This window comes from Diospyros lotus, chromosome 3, assembly GCF_014633365.1.
Source record: "Diospyros lotus cultivar Yz01 chromosome 3, ASM1463336v1, whole genome shotgun sequence".
NCBI classification, from domain to species: Eukaryota; Viridiplantae; Streptophyta; class Magnoliopsida; order Ericales; family Ebenaceae; genus Diospyros; species Diospyros lotus.
The window spans coordinates 42,124,851-42,152,577 of NC_068340.1; the positions used below are offsets into that span (position 1 = coordinate 42,124,851).

The 27,727-nt window shown below is 37.3% G+C and overlaps 5 protein-coding genes across 12 annotated transcripts; 2 read left to right on the top strand and 3 right to left on the bottom strand.

Moving 5' to 3' along the window:
- Nucleotides 1–710: 710 nt before the first annotated feature.
- LOC127797480 (zinc finger protein VAR3, chloroplastic-like) lies at nt 711–4,858 on the bottom strand. 3 transcript variants are annotated; one of them, XR_008022234.1, is made up of 6 exons: nt 4,302–4,858; nt 2,821–2,938; nt 2,337–2,695; nt 2,169–2,267; nt 1,137–1,781; nt 711–1,049 (listed from the first exon to the last, which is right to left on the bottom strand). XR_008022234.1 is itself a non-coding variant. In XM_052330415.1 (5 exons), the coding sequence occupies exons 1-5, from the start codon at nt 4,781–4,783 to the stop codon at nt 1,670–1,672; spliced, it is 1,170 nt and encodes a 389-aa protein (XP_052186375.1). In that variant the 5' UTR covers nt 4,784–4,858; the 3' UTR covers nt 711–1,669. The 3 variants fall into 3 exon arrangements, 1 of the variants encoding a protein (XP_052186375.1); XR_008022233.1 differs by having other exon boundaries at nt 711–1,062; XM_052330415.1 differs by having other exon boundaries at nt 711–1,781.
- Nucleotides 4,859–6,926: 2,068 nt separating this feature from the next.
- Nucleotides 6,927–14,786, top strand: LOC127797949 (cyclin-SDS-like). 3 transcript variants are annotated; one of them, XM_052331189.1, is made up of 7 exons: nt 6,927–8,277; nt 8,357–8,524; nt 12,322–12,488; nt 13,374–13,502; nt 13,758–13,938; nt 14,326–14,370; nt 14,493–14,786. In XM_052331189.1, the coding sequence occupies exons 1-7, from the start codon at nt 7,297–7,299 to the stop codon at nt 14,520–14,522; spliced, it is 1,701 nt and encodes a 566-aa protein (XP_052187149.1). In that variant the 5' UTR covers nt 6,927–7,296; the 3' UTR covers nt 14,523–14,786. The 3 variants fall into 3 exon arrangements, with proteins under 3 accessions (XP_052187149.1, XP_052187147.1, XP_052187148.1); XM_052331187.1 differs by lacking the exons at nt 14,326–14,370; nt 14,493–14,786 and having other exon boundaries at nt 13,758–14,264; XM_052331188.1 differs by lacking the exons at nt 14,326–14,370; nt 14,493–14,786 and having other exon boundaries at nt 8,366–8,524; nt 13,758–14,264.
- Nucleotides 14,787–16,463: 1,677 nt separating this feature from the next.
- LOC127798191 (protein IQ-DOMAIN 19-like) lies at nt 16,464–18,579 on the top strand. Of its 3 annotated transcripts, none has more exons than XM_052331568.1 (4): nt 16,464–17,019; nt 17,267–17,533; nt 17,637–18,239; nt 18,348–18,579. In XM_052331568.1, the coding sequence occupies exons 1-4, from the start codon at nt 16,594–16,596 to the stop codon at nt 18,372–18,374; spliced, it is 1,323 nt and encodes a 440-aa protein (XP_052187528.1). In that variant the 5' UTR covers nt 16,464–16,593; the 3' UTR covers nt 18,375–18,579. The 3 variants fall into 3 exon arrangements, with proteins under 3 accessions (XP_052187528.1, XP_052187529.1, XP_052187527.1); XM_052331569.1 differs by having other exon boundaries at nt 18,354–18,579; XM_052331567.1 differs by having other exon boundaries at nt 17,637–18,579.
- Nucleotides 18,580–18,771: 192 nt separating this feature from the next.
- On the bottom strand, nt 18,772–23,865 carry LOC127798192 (uncharacterized). 2 transcript variants are annotated; one of them, XM_052331572.1, is made up of 7 exons: nt 23,637–23,865; nt 22,424–22,470; nt 21,185–21,332; nt 20,865–21,063; nt 20,210–20,339; nt 19,389–19,565; nt 18,772–19,300 (listed from the first exon to the last, which is right to left on the bottom strand). In XM_052331572.1, the coding sequence occupies exons 1-7, from the start codon at nt 23,812–23,814 to the stop codon at nt 19,130–19,132; spliced, it is 1,050 nt and encodes a 349-aa protein (XP_052187532.1). In that variant the 5' UTR covers nt 23,815–23,865; the 3' UTR covers nt 18,772–19,129. The 2 variants fall into 2 exon arrangements, with proteins under 2 accessions (XP_052187532.1, XP_052187531.1); XM_052331571.1 differs by having other exon boundaries at nt 21,176–21,332; nt 23,637–23,864.
- Nucleotides 23,866–25,419: 1,554 nt separating this feature from the next.
- Nucleotides 25,420–26,461, bottom strand: LOC127797992 (probable calcium-binding protein CML25). Its single transcript, XM_052331253.1, has one exon. The coding sequence runs from the start codon at nt 26,321–26,323 to the stop codon at nt 25,769–25,771; it is 555 nt and encodes a 184-aa protein (XP_052187213.1). The 5' UTR covers nt 26,324–26,461; the 3' UTR covers nt 25,420–25,768.
- Between the last annotated feature and the right edge of the window lie 1,266 nt (nt 26,462–27,727).

Here is a 27,727-nt window from a genome sequence, read left to right on the forward strand (position 1 = left end):
CGGGCGCCCCATGTGTTATGGCCACGCGTGGCAAATTGGGTGCCCATGGTAACAGCATAAATAAAGTACTCCATCATTATTGTAATTATTATATTATTTGTGAACATTTCTTTTTTATATTATTTTAATAACATTATTTATTGATTGAGTGGCAAATGTATGCAATAAACAATATTGTGCATCTTTTCTTTAATAATCTGTCTAGAGAATTATTCTTTAGTCATACTAAATAAATTAAATTTTTATTTAAAAATATATTAATAGTCTTTAGGGTATTTAAAAAAAAAAAATTTACTAAGAGTTGTGTGAGATAATTATTATCTCTACTGCGTTTAAACTTATAAATTGTTGTATAAGTGACTACCCAAATAATTATTAGGCACAAAATTCAAATCTAAAACCTCAAATCTCTACGTAAAAAGTATCACCAATAAAGCAATTGCATGGGACATAGTTGTCTCTGTCTCAGTTTCATTTGCATTCTTCAGCATGTCTAGCTGGCCTGTCTCTGCCGTGATGTCTTGCCAAACAAAACATGCATTCTCTCTTATGGTACCATACCACTTAGGTTGCAACAACTTCAGACTCACTGCACAATCAGTAAGTACTACAAAAGCACATACATTAACCTGAAACAGGTCTATTGACTGATGGGTTATATTGCAACCCTCAAAAACGAAATGTATATGTACTGTCTTGGCAAAGAAGAATCACTTAAAAAGATAAGATAGTGGTAATTGAAGAGCTTGCAGAGTCTTGCCCATCGATAACATCACAATATACATATCTCAAACGTCAAAATCTTTCAATCAAAGCAGTTCAAGATTAGCTACACGAGTACTATGCTAGCCTAGAGGAGAGTGTGTGGTTGTGTGATCAATGGGACCTTTGCGTATTCGTGAGGAATATTAGACGAAGGCAATGATGACACAGTGCTTGAAGGAAGTCGATGCAAAAAGGATCCAGCACGCTGTCCTTCACGTTAGGATGAGAGATGCATGCATGAAAACACACCCTATTAAGCATAATTGTCGGTCGTGGAGGCACTTCTGCATCATTTTCCTATAACAAGAGGATAATATCACCGAAAGGGATGGGAAAAATATATGAAAAGGAAAAGGAGGAATGAACTGAACCTGATAGAGATCCTTGCATTTGTCAGAAAACTTTTCCATGAGCTAATGTATTTAATTTTCATAATTTAGCGGCTCCAAGTTTCATAATTTCTCAATAATCCAGTTAATCTCCACACTGACCCCACCTAGTGGGATTAAGGGGCTTTCAATAGCGATGAATCCATTTAATCTCCATAATTTACCACCTCCAAGTTGCATAAATTTCTAACTGTCAGGTACAGAAACGATGCTTTCTGTTTGCTCCTCTCACTTGTCCAAATCATTCAGTTACCTGTCAATGGCATTCCAATGGCAGACAAGAAATTCATTTGCATTTGCTTTTCCCCTCCCAATGGCTTAATCTTCCATCCTTTCTCGCCTTTGTGCATTCCAAGTAAAATTTCTCTGATGTCTAATTATAAAAATCATGAACCGGAATAAGGTAAATTTAACTCATCATTTTGTTTCTTTTCATCATCCAAAGTCTATATATGGCGCCCTCTGTATCTTATTGGTTGCTGTTGCCCCTCAAAAGGTTTTGGATGATTGTAGCTTCAATTATCATGCTGGGGTTGCAAGCAGGAGTCATTACGATACGACACTTTCAACCTTCTATGATCACATTTTTTGCATCTGGCATTTCTTCTGAAATTTATGTAGTTGCACCTGAACAATGGTATGCAATTGTATAAAACCTGATAAAACTACTACATAGAAGACACTAATTTGCCATGTTGCAAAAAAAAAAACAGTACAAAAGATAAAATTATTCCTCCCTCGACAGTTTAAACTTTTAGTTGATTTGGTGATAAAAAATTTAATATAATATCAAAGCAAACACGGATCCTAGATTCAAATCACACGGTCAACCAAATATTTAAATAGTTGCATGTGTTTGGACCACTTACACGGTGAAACTTGGATGTGTTGAAAGTAAAAATGATAGAAACCTTTCCTCAAACAGTATAAACTTCTAGATAAGTTGATGGTCAATAATTTAAAATGATAAAATTGATCATAATGTACCAAGAAATTTGAAATTACAATACTTACGAATTGCATTCCCACTCCCCAGGATTGAGTTGCCGCTTGGATGGTTTTTCATTGCACTGCAAGCATCTTGTTTTGTTTGCAAAGTTCAAGAAATTGCATCTGTAAAAGTTCCAGGTGGTGATAAGTAAAAGAAAACACAAGGAATACAAATGATATGAATCTGATTACTTGTTACAAATCCAATCGCCCTTCTTTAACACACGATGATCCTGATCCTCCTGAAGTGTTCTTAGTCTTCTTTGGTGAATTGAATCATGCATGGAAGAATGCCATTTTGTAAACTTGACAACTGGGGGATCAGAACTAAGTTCCTTCATGCTATGCTCTATGATTTCCTTCAGCAACTTTCTCACTGATTCCATCACTGATTTGTTAAGGCATGGCTTGTTCTCCACTACACCAGTAACAGGATCAAGTCCATATGTTAACAAGTAGCGCATGACATCCACAGTCTCTGCAGCTTCCCCACCACGTGCCTTAGCATATGCCCTCTCACAGTTTCCCCTCAAATAGCAGGAGCTACAAACCTAACTCAAAAAATAAAAATAAAAAAAAATCATATATCGAATGCTTACTCCTCCTGGCAAGGTGATCTTTAATGTGTAAAGACAGGTTAAACCAGTATAAAAAATAACTGAACTTCAGGACATACATTTTCTTCATCAACACCCACATGTGCTCTTAAACGCTTCCCTGAGTTGACAACTTTCCTGTCTGTGACTGGACATCCAGATCCTGCAATCACCTGGATATGTTTCCTCGAAAAGTACCTGGAAGCAAGGGATACAGTGGCAATATACATATGAGGATAAACACGGTTGTTCATGTTCAAATTACAAATGTAAGATTGACTTTGTGAGAACCAAGGGTGTCAACGAATCTGACATGTGCTTCTTGGCTATACCATTCTTTCTCTCAATCATGTATAACTTTGGGACAACATAATCTACATACGGTGTTTGGATGCCAATATTCTGACTGCATAGCCAAAGTTGGCTTCCAGGCATAAGATTTTGCCTAAATCTACTCATACTTTGAGCGGCAGCAAGATGAAGGTCTTCAGAGGTTGCTTGAGTGAACTGACACAGAGGCAACCCTTATGATTTGGAGAAACAAGCAAATTAAGCTTTACCTTCAGCCCAAGAGCATACCAGATTTATAATCTTTCAAAAATCAACTTGATTGTGTAATAGATGTAGCAAAAAATCATAGCTCAGAATATTTTGTATTTCTCAGTTATCTCAAAAATGGCTGGGAGGACTAGATATGTTTATATCCGGGAAGTTTGGTTAATCAATGATAGGGATCAAGATGTGCGGAGACCTCTCAAAGGGTAAAAAGGAGAAAATCTATGCACTCAAACAGGGAGAATGTAAATACTCCCAACTAATGTTTGTTTCCAACTAATGTTTATTTCTAGTCTAGCTTTATCTTCCAAATAATGTTTGTCTCTCATTTTATTTTATTCTATTTTATTTATCATTAATTTTTTATGGGGTGTGCTTCCAATGTTTTTAAGTAAGGCAATGTACTTCAGCTCAAGAACAAATTAAAGTGAAAATTAATCGTCAGCTGCTAGTTTTTACTCTTTGCATTGCCAAAACAAAGACAAAAAGGTCATGTACACTTTTCTGTGCAAGGTTCAAGAAAATTTCATATGAAATAGTATATCGCATAAGAGATGGTTCCTTATACTTTAAAGTAAAATAGTACATGGTTTATGATTCTATTAATATTAATCCAATATGCCGTGACATAAAAGGCACTGATTACTGCCTCAAACCATGCAAGGGGAACCTCTAATAGCATTCACTGGAATGAATGGTTGCTAGAAATCACATGTGAGAACTGTAACATGTAACAAGAAATGGTATACTTGAATTACAACTATTCTACCTCTGAGATGAGATGTATCAGTTAATTACATAATAGTCAAATCTCTCACTTAGTTCCAACATCAAGCAGATCGTGTGCACACTAAAAGCCCACATTACAAACCACAACAAACCGAAAGGAGCCGAAATTAATACTCACTTAGCTAGTTTAACCCGACAACTAGAATTTAGTATAGGCTCATACTGCAAGCACACATAAATCAAAGAAATTCTCCACAAACAAAAATTCAGTCATTACCTCATAAGATCAAACCTATCACGAGCAAAATTAAGGCAAGCAGTGCGAATCCGGTTAGCATGCTTAGCATCCAATTCACGTTTCTGGAACGGATTCCCAACTCCTTCGAAAAACCCATTTTTCAGCAATTGCTCCATCAACTCCACCCACTCCGGCCAAGGATGCGAAATCCGAACCTCACATGTCTTCGTCGAACTGCTCTGACCAAACCGTTTGGCGTTCTCTCTTGCAAATGGGTCTTCCTGTTCTGAAGATTTTGTTGACGGAACCTCCTCAGCCTCGTTCAATTCGAACTCTTGGCCCAAATCAGGAACTAGGGTTTCGTTGGAGTTGTCAAGATATGAAACAGTTATGCGGGTATAATTGCTGCTCCCGAATTGGGACTTGTGTGTTTGAGACAGATGCCCGTGGATCGCTCGCAATACCTTTAGCATTTGACAAGAATTATTCTCAGTCATCGATGGTGCTTCTACGTAAAGCATCGAAGCTCAACGGTCGAAGAGCCCTAAAATATAAAGCGCGCTTGGATACACACAGCAGTGCATTGTTGGGGCGAATGCAGAGGGGCTTGGGACTGGGTTATGTTTGGGAGTTTATATATTTATATATATGTATTATTATTTATTATATATTTTTTTTACTGTTTAATTGGGGCCGGCACGTGCCACCCCCCCGCCCCTATATCCGCCCCTCCGGCGTGAGTAATTTGTACCGTTTGTTGCAGGCCCTCCATGGCTAACGCCCTCTGCTTGCCCCTCAAGTCACCAGGCCTAGCCAGGGTAAGCTCGGTAGAAACGGGAAGCACGTGTCTAGAGTAAGAAATGTAAAAAACTTGGGAAATTAAAGTTTTTTACATTTCTAATACCTAAAAAACTAAATACAATTACATGTAATTAATAAAAATTAGTTGGATACCGAATATAAAGGATAAATTTCAACTAAGAAGACATCAATTTTTACCATATGACAAGAGTGAATCATGGAGGGTTACGACGGACGGTAGAAGGGGATAGACTTATACATATGACAATATATATAATTATAAGAATAAATTGAGACTAAAATTATAGTTATAACACATGTTTTATATAGAATGAAAAGATTGTCAGCTAAATACATATTTTAACACTTGTATTTGTACGTCTTTTTTATTTAAATACTTAAATTTTTTGTTATTTGAATTATATCCCTAAATTATACAATTTCGAGTCGATTGCACTCTTTAACTTTTTGTTATTTCATTTACATTCATGAATTATATAATTTCGAGTCAATTGCATATCTTGATAAATTTATTGAGAACAATAAATTAAGTATAATTCAAAAGTACAATTGAAATAATCAAAAGTTTAGAGGTACAATTAATTTAAAATTAATTAGTGGTGTGATTGAAATAATAAAAAATTTGAACCTTTAAATGAAAAACAAGGGATGAAATATGTACTTTGTTAAGATTCTATCAGTTTTGTGATGAAATACTTTTATATCAATTTGGGAGAATAAATTAATTCATTCTGATATTTGAAAATAAGACCAAAATTGATATATCTATATATGTAATATTGCAACGTAAATGTTGTATTCGTTCAGTCTTTAGTCCAAAATTAGGATTGGATCAAATACCGAGTTTTTAAAATTTTTAAATTGAAAATCAGACCAAACTTATTCAATTTTGGATCAAATTGGATTTTTCGATCCAAACAAAAATTTAAACAACTCCTAATATCAATAAGTGGTTGCTTTTTGGTTGCAACATGCTCATCCATCCGTTTCTGATAATGCAGTAGTCAATTACCTTCTTCTGCCTTCACTCAAACACCTGTAAAGGAGACGGGGACTTACTCCCCAGTCAATCTCCGACGATCAAGTCAAAATGTATTCAATCAAAAAGCTAGTATAATTATTTATGCTCAATCCATCAAAAGGTGATCTGATCCCTTACCTTTACCTCATTCTCTTTCTTTTATCCTTGCGTTGAGATCAAGATACCAAATAGAGATCTTCGGGATCTCCATCCCACTTTTCTGGGAATCTTATCGATATGGATTCCCTCATCGCAGCCCTCTCTGAAGAGTTCGAGATAGCTTTCTTCCTCCGTAATCTTTGGCGAAAGGATTAGTCCTTAAGACCTCAGAGACTTCCTTATCGAGCATCATGCCAACTGATGTGGTAATACATATCTACTACGTGTCCTTCTAGACCCAAACACGATAGCATTGGTGAAGTACCCCCTAAGCGAACACGTGGCACGACTACTATTGGACGCCTTCTCAGGATATGAGAGTAATTACAGACCCGAGGCTACTCTCCTCATCAGTCTCCTTCCCCTTTTTTTTTTTGTTTGATGAGTAAATTTCGTTTAGTTTTTAATAAATTCAATTTGATTTAATTTAGTAAATTTTGAATTGAAGACCAAAGTGTATAAGAGCGAACCAAACTAAATTAGTTCAGTCCGGTCGATCTAGTCCACTCCTATTCTATTAAATTTGTATGTGCATACAGATAGCATTATATATTGTTCTATTTACATACATAATATATATTGCTTGCTATATTTACAATAGTATTTACATGTATATTTATATAACATGTAGTAATTTATTCGGCCTTCAGTCTAAAATGGAGATCGGTTTCAGTCTCAAAGTGGATCCCTTAGTTTCGTTGGGCAAACTTGTCAACATCATGACAAAGATGTGTATACGTCGGATTGATACCATGGTGAAAGAAGATCGACGAGGAGATAAAAGGCCACTAATTAAGCTTTGTGGATTTATTTGACGTATTGTGGTGGGAAAAGTCTTCTAGAGGAAGAAAGGCTTGCGCAGCTGACGTGAGGGAGGGCCACGTGAACGAAGGATATAAATCCTAACCACGATTTCCAGGGCGCTGCTTGCAAACGTTCTCAACTGCGGCAAGGTCAGTTCATCTGGTCGGTCCACAAGGCACACTTATCAAATTCAGTATTCCTTGTTCAGCGAAAAGGTGTGGGGTCCAAATGAAGCGTGAAATTACTGAGCAGGTGAAGAAGCTCCGGTCGGGACTTCGTCGGCGCCGACGATTGATAATCTCACCGGTTCTATATGCCGATGGCAGACAATGTTCTATCGCTCCTCCGATGGATTTTTGTGATTCGTCGCACTTGACGAGAGAGGTTTCGTGCGACTCTAGCAGAGCTTCGGTGAATAAGCCTAGATCTAAGAGAGGTTTTGAGCAGATCTGTGGCTTCGGACAACGCGAAGAGTTTCGGAGAGTTACTAGGTCTTATTACAGGCAGAGAATGAAGGAGAGGAAGGAGAAGGAGGAGGAGGAGGAGGAGAAGAAGAAGAAGAGACTCGTTGAAGGTTGCGACGTGGAAATATCAGAGTCCTCCTGCGTTGAGTCGTGTTCCAACCAGAGAAGTTCGCTTTCGAAGAGAAATACTGACGGAAACGCCCCGAAATTTGGAGGAGAAGTCGAAGGTTCGGAAGCGATTTCGAATTCTAACGTCTCTTGCGTTCAGACGCTTCCTGGTAAATTTTCCAGGAAAATTTTCAAGTCCGGAAGAGAAAAAGCAAGAGATGAGGAAAATTTACTCGAGATTAACTTGAAAAATGTTGTTCATAGAGTCGAACAGCCTCGAAATTCCACCGAGGAACCTAGTTTCGCAATACTGAATTCAGAATCGACGTTAGAACAGAAGCCGGAGTTGTTTGCAGACGGATCTAATCTTGCTTGTTCTGAGCATCTCTGTCTCGAAGATTTATCAGATTACTCCTCTACATTTTCTGATCTCCAGTCGGAGATATTTTACGGAAGTTCAGAATCGATAATGTCCGATTCTGGAAGCGAGTTTTCAGAACGATCAGCGGATAACACGACTCCAACACCTACATTTGCATCGTTCCTTCATTTTCGTACACAATTCTACGACTCAGCCGTCACTTTGGATCCCAAGTTCTCTTCACATTTTGAAGATGAGCACTCTGTTGGATTGACAGTAAGTTCTCTCGACAGATTAAATTTATTTAATTAGGTGTGTACATATGCAGGTTGCAATGATAATAATATTGTGTCAGCCGTTGAAGTTTGAAGATGAGGAGCATGAAAGGAGCTACCAGATGCTCCGGGAGAGAGAGAGAAGACGGGTGTATCTACACGACTACGCCGAGGAATACTGTTCCACGACGGAGTACGGAGAACTTGTCATCCAGCAAAGACTGCAAATGGTCCACTGGATAGTTGAGGTCAGTTATTCTTGGACTATTTGTTTTTTTTTTTTTTTTTGCATGGTTATTTTAAAATAGTAAATATATTACTATACAAAATTTTAATTAATTTTTCTTTATCGATAAATTATTTCCTAGCCTTTTTTTTCTCAGTGGGAAATGTCAAATAGTCCTGCTCATTGAAAACAGATGAACATTCGGTTGGGAAATAATATCTCCTGTAGTAACTGAAAAGTTCTGTGACATCTACGTTTTCGCGACTACACATTTCACCATAAGAACTCTCCCGCACTTGTCTGGGCATCACTTTTCCTTTATTGGCTGACGAGACACTTCAAACTGAACCAATTTGTCGTCATTGTAAACAAGTCTGATGTACTTATCTCGTGTCATAGAGTTGTGGGTCCAAATCCAATTTGTACTTCGTGGCCGTGATGATTGTTACTGTTATCAAAGCAAGTTTTGGTTTACATAAAAAGTTAGATTGGCTTTCTGCATGGATGCTTTTCTGGGAAAGTGTCTCATTTAAATCAATGTTAACTTTTGCAATTTTTAAATTTTACAAAGAATTCATAAATTATAAAAATATATTTAGTAGGTTATTTTGGTATTTTTTTTAGTTCGTTAACAAGATTTTTTTTGAAATGAACTCTCTAAAAAATAATTTGTCAAGACTAATTTCTAAAAATAGTTCTTAAAAGAGCTTGTTGTTGTACGACTACAATAATAAATTTATGTATAAAAGATCGTTTTAAGATAACAGAAGAATGACTCATCTGGATAATGGATGACTCAACTGGGGGAGGGGTGATAGTGATGGATGTCTCATCCAAGCGATGAATGACTCATTCTTGAGAGAGTTACAGGGATGGATAACCCCTCCAAGCGATAGGTGACTCACACGGGGGAGAGCATAGCGATAAATGACCTCTCCAAGTGATGGATGACCTGTTTGAAAAGAAAATTGGTTAGGGGTGTGGGTTTGGATTCCCATGCAAACCATCCGATGTCTAAGTTAGCCTCTCAAAAATATGGGATGATTGAATGCAAGAAAAAAGTGCGAGTGTCAGAGATTGCATATCAAATGGGGGGACATGACTCTCCTCTTTATAGCGATTGAAGAGGCAACCCAGTGTCAGGTGACCTAATTTCTTCAGCGAGTAACTCGGAGGTGGTTTTGACTGGGTCTCACGGGAGTGATAGCATGCAGATCATGGGCTTACCCATGGCACCTCGGAGTGGGGGTTACTGGGTGAGGGTCACTCAAAAGTGTGGGCACGAGCATGCACAGGGCTATGTAGGCCAGGGGCTAGCAGTGCGCAGGGCAGTGCAAGCTCGAGGCACCTTTGAGGGGCCTTGACGTCACTCAAGGGTGCAGGTTGCGCAGGCAAGCGAGCACCCACCAGGCCAGGCCAAGCTAGGCTGAGTTGAGTCCCTCGAGCGCATGCGTGTCGGGCTGTGCCTGGGCTTGTTGCAGAGCTTGCGTGGTGGGTCGCGACCATGAGCGCAAGCTCGAGGCACCTTTGAGGGGCCTTGACGTCACTCAAGGGTGCAGGTTGCGTAGGCAAGCGAGCACCCACCAGGCCAGGCCAAGCTAGGCCGAGTTGAGTCCCTCGAGCGCATGCGTGTCGGGCTGTGCCTGGGCTTGTTGCAGAGCTTGCGTGGCGGGTCGCGACCATGCACACGGGGGCTCCCCGCTTGGCCACATTTCACTATCTCTTTTCTCTGATTTTTTCTTTTATTTTCACTAATTTACTTTGTCCACTTATTTTGCATAGTAATCAGAACTTATAAGCCATTTAATTTATTTTTCATGTTTTCCAAACACGGTGAAAATTTTTAAAATTAGTAGAAAACTTAGAGCTTGTTTTCTTTGTTATTTTCGGCCTGTTTTCTGTTTTTAGTTTTTCAAAACACATTTATTTACCCATTTTAAAAAATACATTTTTCAAAACACAAAAATGTTTTACACAGAAAACGCAATATAGAAAAAATGCGTTTTGGCCGTTTTCAGCCAAAACACAATATTAAACTCAAAATACGAAAAACGCACACTTCTCATCTTCTATGCTCGCTCTCTCTCTCTCTTTCTCTCATGTATTCTTTCTCTCTCTCTTTCCTGTATTCTTTTCTCTTTTAGAGAGAACACCAACCACCATCGCCTCCTCCAGCCATTGAGATTGCTACCCTTCCAATCGCCGTCTTTCGTCTTCCTACAACCACCATCACTTGAAATCGACCCTCTCCGCTGCATCCTTCAACAACTGAGATCGACCTCCTTCGACAGCCGTCGTTCATCCTTAGCCACCACAGTCATTCGTCCTTGAGCCACCATCGTCGTTCATCCTCAACCACCGCCTCCTTTGGCCAGATCCGTCGTCCTGGCCTCGCCATTCTGCTCTTCCAAATTCGCCTCAATGGATGGGTTTTGGCTTTATTTGTTCCTCTCAAAGTTCCTTATCTGATCTCTCAAGCCTGTATCTTGGGTTGCTTACTATTATCCTTCTATTATTTTAAGTTTCTCTCTCTATTGTGTTTTCCTTCTACCTCGTTTGTTTGAAGATGTTATAATTTTTTTCCTCATTTTTATTTCTCTATTTACTATTTTTTATCAAAGTTGTTTTATTTCTTGTTTGTATTTTTTTTGTAATGGCAAAAAAAATATTGTAACATTTATTAACTTCAAAATGTATATATTATTTAATAGTTTACTAGCATTAAATTATTTTAATTTAACTAATAATTAATTTTTTTAATAAAATATCATAAAATAATTTTTCTCAAAATTTCAAAATAAATACATTTTTAGTTTTTAATTTTAAAAAACAGTTTCTCAGACAAAAAGAATATATTTTTAAAAATCTCAAAACACAAAATTTAAAATGAATTCAAAACTCAAAATTAAAATACGAAAGAAAACACTATCTTATAAACTGTATCTAATCGAAAAATAAGCTAAATCAAACACTTTATGGAGGTGAATGTGGAGGTGGTCGCATGACCTAAAAAGTAAATACCAAATTGTTAAAAGAAAAAAAAAATATATATATGTAGTAATTGAAGAGTGAAATGAGCTTGTTTCTTAACAAGTGATAGAAAAAAGACATAGAGAAAATTACAATAATCACCTCAATCATTTGTCCTAATTATAAAAAGTACTCCTTACATTTTGGAAATTGAAGAAACATTCTGTCATTAAAAAACAAGGTAAAATAGTACATTCTTCTCTCATTTCTCTTTTCTATGTAATTAGTAATTACATAAAAATATATTGTTGGGTTGGTTGACCTGGCATGTTCAATCGGGAGAGAGAAAGGATAGAGAGAAAGATATAGGAGGGAAAGAGAGAGAGGGAGGAGAAAACGACAGGGAACTCATCGTCGCTATTACTGTTAGCAAAGAAATGGAGAAGATGAGAGCAAAATGATAAGGCAAAATGAGGGAAACAGTAAACGGGTATTTTGGGTTTTCTAAAAAATAACTAGGCTTAACTAACAGTGGGATAAAGTGTTATACAGTAATTAAATTGAAATGCCATAGGTCTTGTAACTTCAAAAGAAGAGAGTTTAATTTTCAAGTCGTGGGGATACTTTCTGCAATTATATATATATATTTATCAAGAATCACCGGTCTATTTTATCCAAATATATATATAGACAAAATAATTACAGTCATGTAATTTGTTTTTATATCTGACTTCAGAATACCGAAGTATTACAAATTGTGATATTGATAAGGTCATAGGAAAGAGCTGGTAGCTGCAGCAGCTTCATGTTTAATTGATCTGACTTCTACATGGTTCTGTATATTTGCAGCAATCCACTACAAAAGAGCTTCAGAAGGAGACAATGTTCCTAGGCGTTAATCTCCTTGACAGATTCTTGAGTAGAGGATTCTTCAAAAACAAGAGGAACCTTCAAATTCTGGGAGTTGCGTGTCTTGTATTGGCAACCAGGATCGAAGAAAACCAGCACTTTAATAGGTATAGTTCCTATATTTTTTCATACTGTTTACTTTATAGATCAGATTTATCAGTCCTTCATAAAATTGGACACTCAATTTAGGATAATGTACGGTTTAATATGGAATGGAGGTTTTAGCAATGATAAATATTTATGTAACTTTCCCTAAAGTTATATATGCAAATATATAAATATGTACAAGATTTTTCTATGTACTGTATATAAAATCTTATTCGTGTGTATTTTCTATGTACTGTATATAAAAATATTATGCAAATTGTACAAGATTTTTTGCATAGCTCTCTGCAAAAAAATTTTATATAGGGAAATAGTTCTATATAATTTTTTTGTATACCCCTGTTAGTAGGAACTTCAATGTTCATTCATGTACAATTTTCTTATAGAGTTATACCTCTCGACATATTTATATAAAACATACAGTTTTTTATATAGCTCTTTTTCTCCACAACTTTTGTTTGTATTAAATTTTTTGTATACATTTTATTAAAGGCTAATGGGATTTTCTATTTTGATTTTCTCACATGCTTTGTCACATAGATGGGCATTTTTGTCTTTCTGTAATGTTATTCAAAATATTTGCGTATACTTATTTGTGTATATAGTACAAGGTAAACACAAATTTGTATCTAATATTACTTTCGTGAAAGGATAAGGACGATGAGTGTAATTGGAGCAAGATCAGGAATAAATTGTGTTGTTTCAGCGTATCTCGTTGTCAGTGAAATTGCACTGAAGAGCTTGTGGAAATGTGACTACATGGATTTGATTGGTGTAAAGGTTTTGCAGCACGACCACTTTACCGGCAAATCCAAAATAAAATATAGAGTTTCCTTTAATATATAATTAATTCATGTGGATTTTATTTGTTTAATTTCTTTTTCTAGTGTTCGACAAAAGACATTCACGGTAGAGAGCAATGTATACAAACGAAGTGAAGTGGTTGCCATGGAATGGCTGGTCCAGGAAGTCCTCAGCTACCAATGCTTTCTGCCCACCATCTACAACTTCTTATGGTATGCGTTTCTTCCACAAAACAATCTGAATGTTGCATTCGGCAAATGCACTTGTCCAGTGCAACAAAATCTCTATGAAAACTGATATATTTCGCGACGAGTGCCGATTTAATCAAGGGTGAATTTGTCATTTCACTCTCTTGAAAGCCCAAATCGGCACAGCCCATCGTAAAAAAATAAAATCATTCTCCAATCTCTACTCATACTCTTTCCCGCTTATTTATTGTTATCTTTGTTTCAAACACAATGAGGCAGGTTCTACCTGAAAGCTGCAGATGCAAATGAAGAGGTGGAAAGAAGGGCCAAATACCTGGCAGTGTTGGTCCTTCTGGGACACGAACAGTTGTGCTACTGGCCTTCTACCGTTGCAGCTGGGCTTGTCATTCTTGCTTCTCTTGCAGCACATCAAGACGCATCCTGTAACCGTGTCATCAAGGTATGGGTACAACTCAGAATCTTAGGTTTAAGGTCAGTGAAAAAGAAAAAAAAAATTAAAAAAAGTGGATCTGCTTCAGCATCCATGAGGCTTCTGGAGTCACATCCCGTGAAATGAAATTACTGAAACATGTCTGCAAGGCATTTCAAGTGGCTCCATTCTCGTTCTTTATAAATTTGAAAAAGGATATCCCCGTATCAATCTTCATTTCACTCTGTTTTGCCCAAGTTTGATAAACTGGTTCCTGTTCTTTTGCATTGAAAGTCTCAAAGTGCTCCAACACTCATGTACTTGTAAGTTTTTCGTTTTTGTTCAAATCAAAGTGTGACACGAATATGTACTTTGTATGTATTTTCATTAGTCAATTTTGTAACTATGCATTGACAGACCCATCTCAGGACAAAAGTGGACGATCTTTCTGGATGCATAAAGGTGTGAGAAAAAATTGGTCCTGCACTCCATCAACTATAATCTTTGTTGTTCAGATCTGCAACTTAGTTTGTGTTCATTAAGCTCACTTTCAGACTAATAGTATTATGATTTTATTGTGGCAGAGACTAAAGTGGTTGGTGAATTACGCCTGATAGCAAGAAAGGAGTGGAAAATACCTCGGTGCTTGTCTCACTAATGTAAGTCTATAGACAGAAGATATACATTGTTTTCAATTGAATCATAAAGCACGGCACTAGCTTTGCTCTATTCTGATAAGCTAGTTACTCGAAACGATCCAAACTCGAGTTCTGTGCACATGATGTGTCACTGATGGGTAAAACCTTTGAAATAGAAATATATCCATGGACTTTCACATTGTACGGTAGCCTTGTTACTGTCATTCAGAGCACTGAAGAAGCAAGTGTCCACGCCCTCTCCTGGAAGAACGTTGGGTATTAGATTACTATCAGTATCTCTGCCCAAAACTGCTGCCTATTTGGTAACCTTTCTGTTTTTTCATCTTTAATTAAATCTAAAATAAAAATTATGGGAATTTTGATAATATCTTATTTTCATATAATTTTTATTTCTTAAATCCTCTTTGTACGACTGTCGATGCGTTGAACGTAGCAACCATTTTTTTATCAAATAATGTGAAGGGAGAGTATGGTCTTAAGTGTAAATCTAACCTCTATATAGATTTTTGACCAAATTTCTAAAATGATATTGATATCTCTTTTATTTTTCTTGTCGTTCTAAAATTTCTCCTCGGTTATAATACGTAAAAGATTATTATTGCATCCATATTTTTTTTATTGATCACTTTACCTTTTATATAATATGTGAATATATAAATAATCTTAATCAACAGATTAAAAACACAACACTCTTAGTCTTTTATCATAGAAGAGCACATCTAGCACATGTAGCCTTCAGATTGAGTTCCAACCTCTCTTTGTGTAATTTATGGGAAACGTTAATTTATTAGATACGATATCCAGTGGTGAGAGTGGCTAAATCTCCAATTCTTTCAAAAGAAACAGAAACGGCAAAAAATTGATGAGATAGTTAAGAATGACAGTTTAATTCAAAATAGCATTGGTTATTAGTCTTAACCCTAATAAGGATAGGTATATAATTGCATTATTATTATTATGCATGTATGAACGGCGTACTCTTTCGGTATAACATATTTTCTTTTTGGGATGAATTTTTTTTTAAATATTCTAATAATTAAGCGCAGATATTCTTCCGATAAAATTATTCCAAATTCAATAGCTTCTATTAATGTTAACTACCTCCACACTACCTGGATGTAATTAATTTAAATGAGCAGATAATGGATTCTCGTAATTAAATCAAAATAAATGGGTATACAATTTGAAAAAAAAAAAAAGAAAAAGAAAAAAATATATATCTGATGCAAATATGAGTCTGGCCGTCTGGGTGTTAAAAAAATGTTCTTATTGGTATTTGGCTAAGTTAAAATAAGCCCGCCTAGTCGACCCACATGAACCACACCCATATCCATGCCGGAGTGAGGTTTCCTTCTATAACAAACTAAAATTATTTTATCACGGTTCCCATCAAAAGGAACTAATGTGGATATAGGATTTATCGAGTACTTGGATCGAGTCTGGCCTTCAAATCGGATTCGGGTTGTTGAGAATCCTAAGAGTCACTAATTTAAACTGTTGTTTTACGGTAGACTTGAGAGGGCTAGAAAGCATCCAGCTGGTGAGCCCTGGTGGCTGCGGATCGAGAGACTTGAGAAAGCAATAAAAACAAGCAAAAAGAAATTGGTACTATCCGCCAAGACTTGGGGAAACCTTAACGAATATATGTTCTATCAATCCTCATAAAAGTGGCAAATGGCACAAGCAAATGAGTATTGCAGGCCTTGTCCTATAAACAATGACACGTGACCCAAATATTAAAACCCACTTGGAAAGATGAGTTTCCTCCTGGGGTGGGGGTCCATTTGAACATTGCACCAAGTCAAATGAAGTGTCAAAATAACAAGCACATATATAGAGGTAAATATTCAAAAAAGGTGACAAGAGATTATAGTAAGATAGAGAGAGAGAGAGAGAGAGAGAGATGACGTACTACGTGCCTCGTTCTAGGCTTCTAGCTAGCTAGTATAAACTGCATGCTTCTCTCTCTTTGATTTTTAAGAGACTTGGGAGGAGAGCAATAAAGCATTCGGAGGCGCAAAAGAAGATGGGGAAAGCAAGCAAATGGATTATCAGGCACCTGTTGATGGGCAGATCGAAAGAGGAGAAAGACGAGAAGCAAGAAACTACTTCCTCATTTCCTGCCGCAACCCTAGCACCAGCACCCCCCCAAACTACTTCCAAACAGAAGAGAAGATGGAGCTTCGCAAGATCGTCAAGCGCAGATTCCGGCGGCCGGAGAAGTAGCAGAGGCTTCGATTCATACCTCGTCGACCAGATAGTCGCAAACGCCTTGCCCGAATTTGGGAAGGAGCAGGAAAGGGAAGCCGCCGTGGAATATTATCATCATATTCCAGTAGCGGCGGCTCAAGAAGCCATCAAAACTGTCATAGCCTGCAAACCTGCAAGAGCAAGAGGACCAACTGAAAATGCTGCTGCCACCAAAATTCAAGCCGCCTTCCGCTGCTATTTGGTACTTTGTTCTTCTCCTTGCAAAATTTAGTGACCTCTCTCATCCTCTCCTTCTAGATTATATATATATAGTTCTTCAATTACAAGTTTCACAAGGGATATGAAACTAGATATATATAGATAGATAGATTGACTCTTGTTGTTGTTGTGCAATTGTGGATCGATGTAACCTTACGTTGCGGCCAAAACAAGTTTCTTTTGATTTTATTTTAGGCGAAGAGAGATGATCATGTGATTAGAATTTGCAGGCGAGAAGAGCATTGTTGGCTTTGAGAGGACTGGTGAAATTGCAAGCAGTGGTAAGGGGTTACCTGGTGAGAAAGACAACAACTGCTACTCTACGGGGCATGCATGCTTTGTTATCGATTCAAGTTAGGGCTCGGGTCCAAAGAATCCAAATGGCCGATCATCACTATCATCATCTGGATGCCCAGCTTGATTGTAAACGGCGTATAACTACTCATCATGACAGATCAGGTCTAGTTCATCAACATCACAAAAAAGAATACGCTACGGTAAGCCAGTTTAATTGGTTTCGGATCATCGATTCTTTTAAGAAACTATTAAGTTCCTCATCAAATTCTATAATGTTTTGTTCATTTCAATGGGAATGAACAGGAGAGGGGAGATGCCAATAGCAGCAAAACGCAGGCAGATTTCAAGAGCAGAAGTAGGTTTATAGATCGGCCGCCGCACCCGCAGATTGAGATTGGAAGAAGGGAGCATGATCTCGGCCATTTTGCTGGGAGGCTTTCGATCTCAAAGCGCGCACATCGGCTTCTGACGTTTCCCGATCATCCATCATCGGCTTCCAGCGGGACAAGCTCTAGGGCCAGCAACAGTCAATTTGGCGAGCACGTAGACGCTCAGAACCTGTGGCTGCCTAATTTCATGGCCAACACAGAATCTTCCAATGCCAAATCGAGGTCGAAGAGCGAGCCGAAGCAACGGCCCAAGCACACGAGCAGCCCGAAGCTAAGATGCAGGCGATCAACGTCGAGTGAACAGATGGAGATCGCCAGCGATTTTGAATATCGCGTGAAGAAGCAGCAGCAGCAGCAGGCTTCGTCTTCAAATGGACACAAGAACCGGTACCCTTGGCTGGTCAAGTTATATCGATCATCGAGGAGAAAAGCCGTCCAGAACTATAATAATGAACATGAGTATGACTCCAACTCCATCGCCACTCCGAAGAACAAAACTCTGATTGGATACTACGAGGTACGCCATTATAATACAATACAATACAATTGCATGTCGACGACTTCATCTGGAACGTGCATGCATGCTAGCTTTTGCAAAATCTAACTTTTGAAGTCTCTATGCTAGCTGCAGCCGCCTGTCAATCTGTTCTAACATAGAAGATGGTCAGTTTGTTCCAACCAAATGAATACAGCCAGCACGGCACCATGCCACTGAGTCAAAGGACAAGATGATGATCTAGAAGATGAATTATTAATATCTGAGAGCAATGGGGGACCACAAAGCTAGCTAGCTAGCATGGTCAGTAAGTGTTAAAACTGAACTCAAACCACTTCGGATTCAAGAGTTTCTCCTCCCAGGCATTAATTTTTGACATTCCATTCCATCTACGAAAGATATATCTATTCGCCTTAGGGTGGTAGTCTAGTCAATGATGCTCGCGTTCATTTGCTTATGCTCGACACGAGTCGACAAGTCGACTCGACACAACTCTTGTGAGCCACTTCACTCCACCATCGGTATTTATGATAATACCACACTAAAACTAAGCTAGCATGAAGTTTCGTTCATATTTCTCATAGACAAAATGCGATAGCATCAAATCAATTGAAGCATACAGGTAACATTAACAATGGATTGCAAACCCAAATGAATAATACCATCAGGCCCTACAGATAACAGTTGACTTCATCTTCTCCTTAACCACAAAATTCAGCACAATCAGAGCATCCAATAAGGGCCCCGCTACTGCCAACAATGAAAGAAAAGATGGAATAAAAAGATGAAAGAAAGTACAAGATCGGTGCAGTCTGTTAAGCATGCAGAACCCATGACCGCGGAAGCAGCAGCCCTTCCACCTCCCTCGAATCAAGACCTGCCAGAAACCAGTGCTGTGAAACATCGAAACTTCATTGGTTTTTCCCACCCTTTGCTGCTGCCTTTGTGTCAGAAACCAGTGCTTTAATACATAGTCGTGGCTTCGTAGTAACCAAGTCGTGCGGTAAAACTGAGATGGCTGCTACTAACGATGACCCATTGGGCAAGCCCGAGAGGGGAAGCAGTTCCACAAGAACTGCTAGCTGTAAATTCAATATTTCATCAAGAGAAGAGAAGGAAACCATAAATGAAAGAAATCAGTTCAGGATTTAGTTGGTTTGGGCTTTGTACCTCGGGAGATTTCAGATCCACAACCGAATCTGATACAGCATTTTTGACTGCAGCAGCCACGACACTAAAGCATTTGTTGCGATCTAATAATGCCATTCTTTCATGTTCTTTTGAGGTACTTCTTGAATTCTTAATCTCTGCCTCCTCAACCCCTCTTCTATTGAACCCAACTGCAAACTACAATGCCACATTCATTTGCAAAACAAATAAAATTCCAATCATTTGCAAAGACAAAAACTACATAAAACAAATTTAAAAAAGTACAAAAACGACTGCAATAAATAAGCTGTACCTTAAGTTTAAACAAACATAAAAGCAAATAACAGGACAGTTGACAATGATCTCATAGCAAGCATCTGGAACTACAAATGAATGTTATAACAGGCCACTTGCATGGTATTCCAAAAATAAAAGAGCATATTGAATACCACGTGAGCATTATTTAGAAGAGAGCAAAGTTTTAGGGACAGACATTACTTTTATGCACGTATGTATGTATATATCTTTTTGAGTTCATCCATTAAAATTAAATGCGAGAAGCTTACAAATAAAGAAACTTAAAAGAAATATAGTGCAAGTCATTAAGTTGGCATCCCAACCAGTTTCTTAGCTTCAGGTTAAGTTACTTGCATCTTTGACATTTTTGTGTTATGTTTATGTTACAATTTTATTTATTAGTTTTTCAACCTAACTAACCATTCAAATTTCACACAATCAAGAATTAATTTCCATTGCTATAAATTCTATCGGAAATTCTCTCTTCAACCGTGGATGCATAAGATAAACCTGAAGAAAATAGTAACAACATAATCAATTCATACCTTTATAGGTTGTTGAAGTTCATTCCTTCTATCATTTACAAACTGAAGAACAAGTTTCGTCACAACTGCAGAAAGTTCCTCCTCAATCAAACAACAAGTAGCTTGAATGGGAAAAATGCGATGACACCAACTACACCAAAAATACAATAGCTGGTAGTTATTAGGTAAGCAGATCAAAAGGCCGCTAGGGTCACCAAGGAATATTTTAACATACAACTCCACTACGTCAAGCGATTTCAGATTTAGTCACAGGAATAGTATCTAAGCAAAGGAAAAGACGCAGGAAAGAGGGGGCAAAACTTTTCTAGAAAGGAACAAAAAAACAACCAAATCATTACTCACAAATCAATATCAACCAAAAAAAGCAAACAGGAATATAAGGAAAAAGGAGCATCCTCCCAACCATAGAAAAAGAGAAACCAGAATGGCTCCCTTAAAACAATTATTATAGAAAAAAGAGTGGTCAAGCATGCCGCAAGACTCCATTAAGGGCAGGCCCTACCTCGACTCTAAGAAACTTCAACACTATAGCGCATAACCCGGTTATAGCTTTGTAAACTTGTATCAAAAGATTATAGAAGATAAAACAATACAAGGAAAAGAAGAAAGGAAGAATTAACAACATTAAAGCAATTAAGGCAAGTAAGCAACTTACAGTGGTGTTCTAAGAGTCCCAGACTCCAAAGACTGAATAACATTGGAAAGAACATTAACTACATTGGGAGAATCATTTCCAGGGAGAGTGAAGAGAAGCAAGCCACTTCCTGTCAGCTTAACTAGGGAAAGAATAGGGCACTTTTCAACAATTTTGCCTGCAGTTGGGGAGGACAAACAAGAATTTTCTACAACCTTACCTGCTATCAGGAAATATATGTTAGTTAATTCTAAGAAATTTAGATTCCATAGGCTACCAAATATCAGTGGAAGTAACATTATAAATTCAATTCCAAGTGTTCACAAAATTACTATTAGTGCCTTCTGTTCTATCAGCAACACTGCTCTCAATGTTGCTGGGACATCCCCCATCTACTGCCCCCAAACATAACTTCCTTCTCTTAGCAACAATATTGGCGTCACAGCTGTCAAAATTCTCAGAACTGCAACTACTAGAGAACCCAACATACTGCAACAGAAAAATGACCATGATCACTAACATTTTACATTAAAGAGATTCACCATATTATAGGATGTCACTTGAGAAAATATATGAAGAATTCCTCTTCAAGAAAATTTTGACTCCACTACTACTAATTGCAGGCATTTCACCACTGTCATAGTGAGCTCATCAGAGTTGTTAGGGCTCCCATTAAACAAACGTATCAGAGGAGAAAGAAGGAGGGGAAAGGGGTGGGGGACCACAGGGGGCAACCAAGTAAAATGACCCAAGGCTAAAAAAGTCACAAGTTAGTTAGAAGAGAATAATCTAGCATGTGGCTGGAACGAGTGGGAGGAGTAGGTATATAAGGGAGGAGAGAAAGAGAGAGAGGGGTGGAAAATTCTGTTGGAGAAGTCGTGGGAGAGAGAGGCCCTCTCGAATAGGCCTATTTTGTTTTCTTTCCTTGTTTTGCTACATCCATTGTTGAAGCTACTGTAATTGAGGAATTCCTACTGATTTTGAGTTAAAGTTCAATCAATTGAGTAATAGTTCTATCACAGAGGTGGTTACCTATCCAAGTATTTGCATGAACAAGCAGTGACTTAGCCTCATGTCCAATCACCTCGTAACTCCAACACTTGATTATTTCCATTCTCTTTCTGTACTTATACTTCACCCAATCCACCTCTTCCTACACCACCTCAATGCCTCATAATTCCCAAAAGGTTATCAACCATCCAACTCACCTCCAACCAGCCACATTCGGAATCCAATATTAAGTTCCCAGAATGAATCTACTCTCTCAGAAATCATCAATATAAAAGGAGTAAAAGATGATAAATGAAATCTTCCAATCTATTCAAAAAATTATGAAAATCTTCCAATCAAGTTGCTATGACTTGGACTCTTGTGAAACAATATGATAACATTATATTTTAGGCCTTTATTCACTAAATCATCAAGTTAGGCCTTTATTCAATTCAATATTGAAGTATATTTCTCAAAAATTATATTTTATTAATATTTTTGTTGTCTAAAAACTTCCCAATTGTTTCATCCATTGCTAAGACAACCAAAAATCAACTTTGAGAAATGTAAAATGAATAAAGATCCCAAACCTTCTCAAGAATAGATATGGCTTCTTTTGTGGCACTTTTTTCCCTCTCTGAGAAAAACAAAGAAGTTTTCAGACCTCAGTGCATGGTAGAACAAGTAGTAGCATCATGCAAGCAAGAATTAACATAGAGTAAAACACTATTAGTATGCCACATTATCCATCAAAAGGATTTTGCATGCTTAAACATACAAACAATGAGCATAACAGCTAACATGTAATTGAATATGATTGAAGAAGTATATAATCACTAAAACTCATGCATAGTATAAACAAACTAATGGAAAAGGCATTGCAGCTTAGAGAAAAAGATTTTTGGAGGTCATAGTTGCTAGTGTTTTAGGCTAAAGAGCAGACGTCGTGTACATAACCTAGAAGTCTGTATGTCCTCTATATTTCAACTAATGCACCTTATCAACACTCAACTACATAACACAAACATTAAGGTTTATGCATACTTTATGACATTTTCGTGTTTCTTTAATTTCTAAAATTGGACTGTTCTACTTACAGGGGATGGCAGAGCAGTTGAGATAATCTTGGTTATGTTCACAACTTTATGAGAGATAATAGAATATGAGGCATTCCCAAAAACAAGTGGGTTATACAATTCAACAAATGAAGAAAGATACACATGAGAAGTTAGATAGAGTAGCAACAGCTGCAAGCTTAAATTTTAGGGGGCATCTGACAAAGCTTCCAGTTTTTTTGGTTTCTGTTTTTCAGTTTTGAATTTCTTTTTAGTTCAGTTTTCATTTTCAGTTTAAATGATGGAAATTTGTAACCACCTTTTGAAGTTCTTTATTTTAAAAAAAAAATCATTTTTTTTAAAAAACAAAAACAAGCAACCTAAAAGCATTTCCAATTTCAATTTCCAAAGTAATCAAAAAGAAAACAAAGAATAAGCTAAAAATAGGAGCACCGACAAAAGGGCCGTTAGCTAAAATTCAAGGAAAAAAGAGGGCCCGTCGTACTGAAGAAAGGGTGTTGTGTTGATACAAATTGATTCATCCATAATTCGTGGAAATTGAAAAACATACAGAGTCGATTTCTACTTTTCCTACAAGCAGTTTTGTAAGATTGTGATATGTATTGCATATGAAAAAACAAAAGGCAAGAACCAAAAACTGCAAACGAGAACATAAAATCATACAGACTGAATATGGAAAGATTCAAGAGGGGAGAGAGAGAGAGAGAGAGGGGGGGGGGGGGCTTACTGATGGGGCAGGTGATGAGAAAGCCGGAATGAGAGTGATGGAGAAGGGAAGAGGGGGCGTTGTAATCGAAGCGAGGGATGGTGATGACGCCGCCGTGCTGCTCCCACGGCTTCATAGTTGTTCTCTCTCCTCCATCTTCTTCTTCCTCCTGCTTCTTCACTTCTTTCTCTTCCCCCATTTATGTGAGAGAGGGAGAGGGAGAGCCTGATTAACAGTGTAAGCCCTAACGGCAGATCGTGGATTTTGAGGCGCAAAATAGCAAAGTAAAACATTATTAAAAATATTATTATTATTTATTTGTACAATTTAATTATAAATATTTTAATTTAAATTCATGCATTGATATCACTTCAATCGATGTGTTAGCATTATACACAATTATTATTATTATTATTATTAATAATTTGGGAAATAACGTGTCATCATCTGCACCCATTATCCCACTCACTAATTTGTTAATCCAACTGTTTGGATTTGGCATAATAAAGTGTTACATTTAAATCATGAGCCAACTCCAACCTCCTTCCTTCATACTCTTTGTAGATGGCTTAAATTTGAGAGCTTCAATCAATAATACATTCCTTTTGATGCCATTTTCTCAAGACTAATTTTGTTATTCAGTTTTCAAAAATCCTAATAATTATACATTTAGTTTTCAAAAATTTATTTGCTTACACCGTGAGAAAAACGTTTATCTGAAAATTAATATTTTTTATTTTCTTCTGTCAAGAAAATAAGAAAACTAAAGGTAAGTTATTTGGATCAATGAAAAATCAAGTGTTAAAATGATGCATCTTTTAAGAAAATAATTTTATATATTAAAAATAAAAATCACATTTTTATAAAAAAATAATATTTTCTCATTCTCTCTCAATTTTTATCACGCTTTATCAATCTCCATTTACGTTGTCATACTCATTTTCGTCGAGTTCTGCCTCTCTTAATATTCACTTCCGTCATTATTTCGCTTTACTTCTCATGAGCCACCATCTGTTATTTGGCCCTATGTCTGATAGAATGATAACAACACTAGAAATGGTTTATTGTTATTATTATTCCATATTTATTATATTTTATCATCTTTATATTATAGATTTGATGATAAAGAAAAAAAATATTGTAATTTTTTAAGTATCAAATAAAAAAATAGTTTTATGTCTGATAGAATGATAACAACACTAGAAATGGTTTATTGTTATTATTATTCCATGTTTATTATATTTTATCATCTTTATATTATAGATTTGATGATAAAGAAAAAAAATATTGTAATTTTTTAAGTATCAAATAAAAAAAATAGTTTTTCAACAACATTTTTAAATTACAGCCAAACAACAAAAAAATACAGAAAAAATTTCAGAAAATAAAAATTCAACATATTTGATAAGGTTCTTGATATTTTCAAAATTTTAAAAGAAGTAAAGATAATATTGATTAAAATATTGCGCACTTATCATATATTTAAATGTTTATAAAAAGTATATGGAGCTGCCAGAAACCCACGCAGGAATGTTTCCTTGAACCTAAAGATATTTATGGCGGAAAAACGACCAAACTCCAAAAAGGCAAGACCGGGTACATACTCAACTTATAAGGAGTTTGTTATCCTCCGGCCCGTCATGTTTTCAACTCCTTTATATCTTTATTTATGTTAAGCAGCACGTTACTTTTAAAAAACTGTTGCCAGAACTGACGGAGAATTTTTCAAGGGCTACCAACCGCGCCTATGACTCAGACCTACTGGGAAATTTTCTACTAAAGGGAGCTCCTCTGCACACAGAATAATGTTGCAAACTCAAAATCATAATTAAACCAAAAGAAAAGCAACGAAAAACGAAACTTCTAGTCTCATTGGTTGAAGTCGATTCTCATAAATAAACTAAAATTGCATTAAAAGAAAAAAATACTATCCCTTCTCTTCAACTCTTCACAAAAAAAAACATGGACAAATAATTATTTATTGGCAATTCTTCCTTCGGATGCATGCACCGGCACTCTGTATCCCTCTACTGGAAACCTATCAATGGAGAAAAACGAAGAATGGAACTAAAGGGACAAAAATAGAAAGAAAACCGACCTCTCAGAGTCAAAACAAAAGCGATTAAATGTGAATTTGCAATGTGCGTGATCCATCAACTTTCTGTCGTTGAGAAGCGCGAGCCTCTGATCATCATCGTCTTAAACTCCTCAAAACTAATCAAACCATCGCCATTGGAATCGGCGCCGTCGATCATTTTCCGGCACTCGGAGATGGAGCAGTCCTCGCCGAGACTCCTGAACACGTTCTGCAACTCGTCAGCCGAGATGGAGCCGTTCTTGTCGATGTCGAAGACGGAGAAGGCCTCCTTCAGATTCTCCAAAACCTCGTCGGAATCAACGTCGTTCGTGTTGAGCGCAACGAACTCGTCGAAGTCGATGAAACCGTCGCCATCGGCGTCCACCGCTCTGATCATCGCCTCGAGCTCGGCGTCGGTGGCCGTGTGGCCGATGCTGCCGAGGATGGAGCCGAGCTCCGATGAGGAGATCTTGCCGTCGCCATTGACGTCGAATTTGTTGAAGACGTGCTTCAGTTCTTCCTCGATCTCGGCACGGCCGTCTCGCGAAGACGACAGGGACGCCGCCGGGGATGCGGCCGGCAAAGAGCCGCCGCGCTTCTTCTTCCTTCGGAAGAGAGATCGAAGTCCCATTGTTGATTTTTGGCTGCGGCTGGTTCTGGTTCCTGATGGATTGCTGCGGAGAGATCAGAAAAACATAACAACAACAACAACCACCTCCAGAGAGAAAGAGGGGAAGATAACTGAGAAAATCGCGTACTTATCTCCTTAATAGTTAATTAAGTTTTAACCATAGCCAAATGCAAATATGACTCTGTTTGGATCCGAGTGGATCGTGGTTTTAGAAAACATATTTGCTACTTTAATCATTTGATTTATCTGGATAGTTATCAACTTTTATTTAATAAGTAAAAACATATAAAATATCATTTAATTTTTGTATTAGTGTTATTTTTATAAATTAATAATTTTATTATTTAATATAATAACTTGTTGAGATACAGGCAATAAATTTATTTATTATCAAATGAGACCTAATATTTTTTTCTTTTTTTACATATAACCACATCTCTAGTCCTCAATAATAGAGATCATTCAAATGCAAGTATGTGTTATTCTTTCTGGTCTAAAGGATTGTTGAACATGAAAATTCTAATAACGTCGGAGCTAGTTCCGGTGAACGGAGTAGGAGAGTGGCTGCACCTGCAAATACTCTAATGATAAAGTGAGTAAGAGATTTAACTGGCAGAGTGTCAATGGACTCCAAAGAACATACTTTGTCATGTGAGCAGACTGACTTATATAGAGGAAAAAAAAATGGTTTCCTGACATGCAACTTGGCCTTGAGTGTTGCAACGAGATGGGAAGGAAATATCTGGCGCCGACGAGACTTTTTGACGAATGTGTGGTGCCAATGGGACCTTCATTAAATGTTGCATTGAATGCCGATGGAACTTATAAGTCGACACGCTCAAGGTGGCGGGTTTTTTAGGCGTTTATTAATTTTTTTGAAAAGCTTGTGTAAAGCCTAATCGCATTTAATATTCTGATATAGCATGCATGTTCTCGAGATTCAAGGCGTTGGGCTTAAGGGACAAGGCGGCATGTTGCAAGTGGAGAAACGCCCTTCTGCCTTCAGTGAGCTACAGGTGGCACGATCCCAGTGTTTGTTATGTAACGAATGGACTCCAACCGTCGAATGTGTCATACAATACCTATAAAGGTTTCCTTCTTGTTTCACGTCCCACCTTTTGTGTTTGTTTTCATCTTCGAACTCCTGCTTCTTCATGAGTCTTTTGTGTTTTCCTTGTGCTTCGATTCCAATTGAGGTCAAGCTTTTTCGGTGGTGGTTGAGTTTTGTTCATGTTTGATTCCTTCAACTTTCTTCTTCTTTAAGGTAATTTCTCTAACATTTTTGGCTTTTTATTTTTGTAAAAAATGGGGGGTTTCGATGAGTCTAAGGGAGAGTGATTCGTTGGCGATGGGCTCGTCGCTTGGTCTAATGTCGAGTCCCGCCGACTAAATTCATTAGGGCAA

Coding starts and splice junctions, on each gene's coding strand:
- LOC127797480 (XM_052330415.1), bottom strand. CDS start 4,783: ATGCTTTACGTAGAAGCACCATCGATGACTGAGAATAATTCTTGTCAA. Junction 2,696..2,820: donor TGGGTGTTGATGAAGAAAAT/GTATGTCCTGAA, acceptor TTTTTGAGTTAG/GTTTGTAGCTCCTGCTATTT. Junction 2,268..2,336: donor GGCGATTGGATTTGTAACAA/GTAATCAGATTC, acceptor GAACTTTTACAG/ATGCAATTTCTTGAACTTTG.
- LOC127797949 (XM_052331187.1), top strand. CDS start 7,297: ATGAAGCGTGAAATTACTGAGCAGGTGAAGAAGCTCCGGTCGGGACTT. Junction 8,525..12,321: donor TGGTCCACTGGATAGTTGAG/GTCAGTTATTCT, acceptor GTATATTTGCAG/CAATCCACTACAAAAGAGCT. Junction 12,489..13,373: donor GAAAACCAGCACTTTAATAG/GTATAGTTCCTA, acceptor TTCTTTTTCTAG/TGTTCGACAAAAGACATTCA.
- LOC127798191 (XM_052331567.1), top strand. CDS start 16,594: ATGGGGAAAGCAAGCAAATGGATTATCAGGCACCTGTTGATGGGCAGA. Junction 17,020..17,266: donor CCGCCTTCCGCTGCTATTTG/GTACTTTGTTCT, acceptor TAGAATTTGCAG/GCGAGAAGAGCATTGTTGGC. Junction 17,534..17,636: donor ACAAAAAAGAATACGCTACG/GTAAGCCAGTTT, acceptor GGGAATGAACAG/GAGAGGGGAGATGCCAATAG.
- LOC127798192 (XM_052331571.1), bottom strand. CDS start 23,814: ATGGGGGAAGAGAAAGAAGTGAAGAAGCAGGAGGAAGAAGAAGATGGA. Junction 21,064..21,175: donor TAGAACAGAAGGCACTAATA/GTAATTTTGTGA, acceptor TCCTGATAGCAG/GTAAGGTTGTAGAAAATTCT. Junction 19,301..19,388: donor TGGATCTGAAATCTCCCGAG/GTACAAAGCCCA, acceptor TTGAATTTACAG/CTAGCAGTTCTTGTGGAACT.
- LOC127797992 (XM_052331253.1), bottom strand. CDS start 26,323: ATGGGACTTCGATCTCTCTTCCGAAGGAAGAAGAAGCGCGGCGGCTCT.